The sequence below is a fragment of the Mytilus californianus genome, unplaced genomic scaffold (genome assembly GCF_021869535.1).
Source record: "Mytilus californianus isolate M0D057914Y unplaced genomic scaffold, xbMytCali1.0.p SCAF_8, whole genome shotgun sequence".
NCBI lineage: Eukaryota > Metazoa > Mollusca > Bivalvia > Mytilida > Mytilidae > Mytilus > Mytilus californianus.
The window spans coordinates 75,013,045-75,020,516 of NW_026262734.1; the positions used below are offsets into that span (position 1 = coordinate 75,013,045).

General features: G+C 32.5%; 1 protein-coding gene across 1 annotated transcript in view; it reads left to right on the forward strand.

The window, feature by feature from the left end:
• The window catches only part of LOC127712472 (lactase/phlorizin hydrolase-like), a 31,350-nt gene extending 24,204 nt beyond the window's left edge, over positions 1 to 7,146 (forward strand). Inside the window, exons 13-16 of the mRNA XM_052218916.1 lie at positions 389 to 628; positions 844 to 973; positions 5,433 to 5,617; positions 6,807 to 7,146. Coding sequence (XP_052074876.1) covers positions 389 to 628; positions 844 to 973; positions 5,433 to 5,617; positions 6,807 to 7,006 — 755 coding nt within the window. The 3' untranslated portion in view covers positions 7,007 to 7,146. The remainder of the gene's footprint in view (positions 1 to 388; positions 629 to 843; positions 974 to 5,432; positions 5,618 to 6,806) is intronic.
• The last annotated feature ends 326 nt before the right edge of the window (positions 7,147 to 7,472 follow it).

Consider the following 7,472-nt stretch of genomic DNA (forward strand, 5'->3'; position numbering starts at 1 on the left):
AAATTATTAGTTTAATCATTGTGATTTCAGGAAAATCTGCATACAGATATATGTATCGGTTATCAGAATGAGAATTCTGTTTATTGCGATACTCACCAAGTCGCATTATTTGCATTAATAAAAACCTCGCAATAATTTCTGAATTTACAGTAAGAGGAAGTAGATTATCTTAAAATATTATAATTTTAGAGTATCTTAAAACAGAGGCGAACTATACCAAAGGGACATTCAAACTCATAAGTTGAAAATCAACTGACAACGCCAGTTACTGTGTTAAGGTTTACATGTCAGACCACAAAAAATGATTTAGTTTATAAATTGCCAAAATCACACAACATGCTTATTTGGTTTATCTACAAGAAATATTAATATTTTTGTTATGTTTCAGGTAAAGTAGGTATAACCTTAGACTGTGATTGGAAGGAACCTAGAGAAGATACACTATGGGATAGAGCTGCTGCAGAAAGGGCACTTCAGTTCAAACTTGGTTGGTTTGCTAACCCTATATTTGGTAATGGTGACTATCCAGCAGTCATGAAGCGAATGATCAAATCAAAGAGTGTGAAACAAGGACTATCAAAATCAAGGCTTCCGGAATTCACCGATGAAGAAATAAGTCAAAATAAAGGTAGTTATACTCATAATATAGAGTATGTTATAGCTTCTTCTGAAATGGAAGGTTGATTGGGTTTTTTCTATTTTGTCCCAAGAATAAATAACTTTAGATAACATTTGTATGTTTTGCTGTTGTAAATATGTTGTAGAGATTAAACCAACACTACTCTGCATAACCCTTACATCATTAATTAAATCATAGTTGGTCTTATGTTCTCTTCCCCACAGGAGCTGCAGACTTTATAGGTATCAATCATTATACAACAAATCTAGTCTCTCAGAAGGAACAGTCTGTTGATGAACCGCATTATGAACGCGATCAGGATATTGATGTATCGTACAGTTCATGCTGGAGGGAGTAAGTCATTTATTTCTTACTCAAAACAAAACTACAAATGAATGAAATGAAATGCAAATTTGATATCAATGAGACACGGTAACTCAAAAACTAATATTCCATTAAAAAACAATAAGAGATCACATGAGGTCTACAAACTGATAAGAAACCTGCAGTGCCTTTCTTATCTAGACACCAGAGAAGAAAATTTGTGTACAATGAAAAAAAAGGAATTTTCAAATGTACGTATGATGATTCCTTTATCATTATTAAAATACCAAATTACATAGTACAATATTATCACCTCTGAAATGAAGTGGAGCATTTCACTTTAGTTATATGCCGACATTGCAGACAAAGACAAAAAGAAAAAGAAAAATCATATTGCACAGTTCTTTAATTTCACTCTCAGATATATTGCTGATGTCATACAGTAACCTATATTTCAATTTGTGCCTTCATCTAATATATCATATATCCATGTAAACTTGAAGTTAAGAATACTTTCTTATATGAGATGCAGAAGTTCGGCTTCAGATCTTGATATTTAACTCGATATTGGCACATATGGACCATTTGAAACTAGAATCTTTGACCAACGTGATGTTTTCAACTTTCCAATTGTCAACTTCCCATTTCTCAGCAGAAATAAATGATTTGTAATATTAATAGGCAATGTCAAAGGTAAAATGCTGACTGATAAAAGATAACTGTTTTTTCATAGAATTAAATATGACAACCAAATAGTGGTGGGCAAATATGAAAAAAAAAGTCTCTTATTATTAGAACATGATCAGAAGCATAAGCTTTATTTTAAAGGATTTGACTTTATAAAGCATGTACAGAAAATATATTTGCTATGAGATTTTCATCAAGGTTTAAAGACCAGAAAGCGATTTATGTTTTATTGAATATTATTTGTCCAAGAAAATTTTCAGTATCAATCGTGTTCGATGTATACTACGTTGCTTTCAAAACCGATAGGACGTGTTTTTATAGAAGGGTTCAACGATGTGACAAGAAGAATTTATTTTGTAGACCAAGTGCGACGGTATTCTTTCTTTCCCAACATCAGGAAAAGAAGATCAAATAACGATTATTTAATTTTGACATGATAGAAACAGGTATCCATAAAAGAAGCGGAAGGGAAACTGGTTTTTAGCTCACCTGGCCAAAAGGCCAAGTCAGCTTTTCTCATCTCGGCGTCCATCGTCGTTCGTTGTCGTTATTAACTTTTACAAAAATATTCTCCTTTGAAACTACTAGGCAAAATTTAACCAAACTTGGCTACAATCATCATTATGGTATCTGTGTCCGATGACCAAGCCTGCAAAACCAACATGGCCGACATGGGTAAAATAGAACACAGGGGTAAAATGCAAGTTTTGTCTATTATCTTGAAAACCACTATGAATAGAGAAAATTTGACAGGAGCAGAAATGTAAAGAATGTTGAGCTCAACCAATTGTCCATATACTTCAAAACTATCAGGCGACTTCTTATAGGAGGGATTGCCCTTAAATGACAAGTTTAACCGGTTTTTTTTTCGTTTTTGCTTATTATCTTGAAGACATTAATAGATAGAGAGACAGTTTGAATAAAAAAAAATGATCAGCAAGACTAGTGCTTCAAATAATTTTCACGGTCGAAATAGTCAGTCGACTCGTTATTAGAGTTAATGCCCTTTACTGACGATTTTTGCCATTTTTTCGCGTTTTTGCCTTATATATTAAAAACTTTGATAGATAGATAGAAACTTAAATAACCAAAAATAACCAGCAAGACAAGATCTACAATTGCGACAAATGGTGGAAATCGCCCGACAACTCCTTATTGGTGTTATTGTCCTTTAAAGACAATTTTTACCATTTTTTTTGCGTTTTGCTTTATATGATAAAATTATAATAGATGAATAGACACTACAAATAATAAAAATGATCAGCAAGGCAAGATCTTCTAACAAGTCAAATTTTGGTGATATAGTTAGTAGACTGTCACTCTTCATAAGAGTGTTTGCTCTTAAATTAGGATTTTTTTTATCCTCTTTTGTGTTGTGAGCAAAAACTAAAGAAGATAGAGAGAAACTAAACAGAACAAATGATCAGCAATACAAAATCAACAAAAAAAGAGATTTTTGTCATGAATTCTGTTCTCGTCTGCAATTTTGGAGAGTGTCACATAGACAAAAGCGACACAGGCTCTTTAGGGCATCTAGATCATTTTACCCTTAGATTGTTTGCAAGGAAAGGGAGAGAAAAAAGAGGAGTTAGTCTCCCTTAAACATAATTAATAAGTACGTGCGACTTATCTATCTGTATTTAGGTTTTGGAATTTCTCGACTTAGAAAAAAATACCATTCATGTTAAAAATCTCAGTTAATACATTAATCTCGTGCATGTTTACAATATATGAACTTCATTAACAGGGGTGTGCTTCTTGAAGAAAAACTGCTCGAACAGAGTTATGATGAAGTAGGACTGAAATCCACACAACATATGTTTTACGGTCGCTATCACAAATTAATTGATCGATAGGATGTGTAGTCGTCTCAATTCACTGGCAACTTGTCTTTAGATACCAGTAAAGTCGTCTGAACTGTTATTTTAACCGATTTTGTCATATTCCTGATTGTGAACTCTTTACTGAGTGTTAATTTACCCTATTCAAATAACTTTATAAGAAAACAAATATGTCAAAATATTTATAATGCAAACATCACAACAGAAAATGTCCATAAAGTATAAAAGCATTTGTAAGTATAAATAAAGGCAACAGTAGTATACCGCTGTTCAATAGTCATAATTCAAACAAGCAAAAACAAATCCGGGTAACAAACTAAAACCGACGGAAACACATAAACTATAAGAAGAAAACAACGGAACAACAGAAACACTGAACCATAACAAAATCAAACGCCAAAATACATAGAAACGGACTGTAGTATAGGTACTGCCATATTCCTGACTTGGTTCAGGACATTTTAAGAAAAAATGGTGGGTTGAACCTGGTTTAATGGCTAGCCAAACCTCCCGCTTATATTGCAATGTTAAAAATACAGCTAAAATGACAACACTACGTGACAGTAATACAGTACAAACAAACGCAAGAACACTCAGCACAGAGAAATACATAAATAAATAATCTAATAGTACATTACAACATGTAAATCGCAGAATAACAACGGACACCTCCCATGAATTTACAACAGCAAACCAGGACACCACAAACGAAATATAGACTGCGCGTCACATGAACGGATCAACGTCACAAAAAGTGAAGTATTTTTTGTGACGTTTATATTATCACAGGAAAATTTCTAAAATTAAAATAGATTTGTATTATAGACACATACAAGAATATTAAATTGGGATTGAGTTTGTAATGATGTTATTTTATGTATTTTCTAACCATGACAAGAATATTAAAATGAAATTGTGTTTGTTATGGTGTTATTATATGTATTTTCTAACCATGTCAGTTTTTCTTCTAAATCAAAACTATGTATAAACAAAAAAATCCTGTGCATATAGTTGCTTTAAACTTAAAATCATATAAATGAAGAGGCTGATATTATATCTTAACTTTAACATACATATAGAAAATAAAAAAAAAAAAAAACTGTAATATAAGGCAAGATCATGTAGGACCAAACAGTAACCACACATGAAAACAAACAACATAAAACAAAAACCCTGTAGACGAACCACGAGTAACTCGACTATACTGACAAATAAGACATATATGAAATGTAACGAAAATACAGAATTAAAACCACAATCGAAATAAACCGACAGCAACTCAGGACAAAATGACCCACCGGACACACACGTATAAGACAGTAACAACAAAATGCCCGAAAACGGCCGAAAGCGGGATATATAAATACCGAACCACGTCGTCTCCAACAGCGAACATACGACATAACAAAATATCCAACGGATTTACAAAAGAAGCATCATAACTAAATACATGAATGTTGGATATATATAAATACCGAGACACGTCGTATAGCAATGCCAATTCACACTCGGCAAAACAGTCATATTCGGGAATAGGTCACGTTCAGTATTAAGCAGATCAGACGACGTAGATGGCAAAGCACAATCTAAGACGTGGTAAAAATGTCGTTAGTTAGTTTAGACACAGACACATCGTATAGATCAACCAATTCGTGATGGTGTCCATAAAATTTACGAAGTGTCATTTTTAATCTTTCCTCCTCATAACTCTGTTGGAGAAGTTTCTGCGTAAGGAGCACAGTCCTGTATATGAAGTTCGTATAGTGTGAACATGCACGAGCATAACGTATCAGTTGAGATATGTAAATACCATGCAACGGGGTATAGGGTATGTTACTGCTGAGAAATCGGAAATAGATAATTGGGAAGTTGAAATCAAGTTAGGTTAAAAATGTTATTATGATTTCAGAAAGTCTGTTAGCACTATGAATAATTTGCGATATCATTTTATAATTGATAAGGTCACAGTCAGGGTGGTTGCGAGGGAACCCCTGGGGAATCAGACGACTTTTAAAGTGGGTCAAAGACAGATACAACTCCCCTGAAATTTATGTTACTGAAAATGGATTCTCTGACGATGGAAAATCTTTAGAAGACAACGACAGAATATGGTATTACAATAGTTATATCAACGAAATGTTAAAAGGTATTTATACTTTAATACAATTAGTTTGCATTACACGAAATGTAATATGATAGTGTACCCTTGAAGTGTGAATAAATATTTGCATCATGTTTATGGTCTTAATTTTGGATAATACAACACCTTTAAGACGAAGGGCTGACCAGTTTTAACGACTGATTATCTTACCGTATTGTGTAAGAAAAGAATGACTGGATGTACATTGGACAACAATTTCATTTAATATCAAGGAAAAAAATATTAACAAAAATACCGAACTCCAAGGTAAACTCACAGAAATGATACGTCGAGTGTTGTAAGTTACAGTTCTTCATCTAGGCGGTTGCTTAAACATTGAACTTAAATGCTCGCACTTAATACAAAGTTTGATTGCTCTGACTGAACACATCTAGTCGTTTAAGAAATAAAAGCAAACAATACAAAAGCAAGGCTAATAAATCAGCATGGACTTTTTCAATTTAAAATTGTATTCTAACATTATTATAATGTATCATGTGTATTAAATACTTTTCCATAAAACAAAGAAAACATCCCGGTTCATTTATTCCACTGTCAACAATATTCAATTTTATGATTATATCTGCAAAATATCGTTTATTTTCTTGGACTTTATCTGAAACTATCAACTTTCTTTTTTACAATTTGTATTTTTTGAATGATTAAAATCATACCTGAGGTTGCATTAATTGATTGGATTGTACCTATTATGGGACATATTTGATGGTGCTCATTAAAAGTATAGAAAATATGGTTTCCTATTGTAGTCACCTTTTTGCAAAATTTGAATTCTTCCATATAACTAACGAAACACGTATAATCTGTTGCATCATATGTGTCGATTTCTCCCACACATCATATAACTGCTTGCCGTTAATACATATAAGCCTTTTTAAATTTTGCTTAAGTATAAAGTATAATATTTTCTTTATAAACGTTTCCCTTTTACTGTAGTAATCAACTAATCAGAATAAACAATAAGAAGATGTGGTATGATTGCAAATGTTACAACTATCTACCAGAGACCAAAGTAAACTGTTTCAGAAGGTAGTCGAACGAAGAACATCGAAGATGCAAAGTGTTTATTTGTGTTACATCCTGCTCTTTTTGTGATCCCTTTTACTTATGATAAAACGGATACATGAAATAGTTTCTTTGAATTGTAGATATTTCATTGCATTTCTTATTTACATAGCAAACAAAGAAGATGGCGTAAATGTCAAAGGATATATGGCTTGGTCTCTAATGGACAACTTTGAGTGGGGAAGTGGATTTACACAGCACTTTGGAATATTTCATGTTGACTTTGACACAATGAACAGAACAAGGACACCTAAGAAATCAGCGACTACTTACACTCAGATTATCAAAGATAATGGATTTCCATACAAATGAACATTTGTTCCCTTTGCTTTGATACTTTTCATTTCAGCGACTTTTCTAAATTTACATGACAAATCTCTGTGAAATATATACTAGTTTAATCGATGTAATTTGGTTAAGTTTGATATGCATTATAAGTGACTGTCATTTTGTTTTATCGCCCTTTTCATGGTAATGCCACGGCGTAATTTCTTCCGACCGTTGCATCCTTCTTTTTCCTGTCTCTATAGTTTCATTAATTTTCTGTTTGATTATTTCTAAGCTTGGTTTTATTGGGTTATCAATGGAAAATCACGACAATATATATAAGCGTTTACTATAATCATGAGCGAGATATACCAAATGTCTGTTTTCTAAGCACTTTTTTGGACTTAACATTCATCTGAAACATTCAAAGTTTTAAAACCAAATATTTATATATCAATAAGGAACAATGTAATAAACGAAGAGATTGACATAGTTGTCAAAACTGACTAAT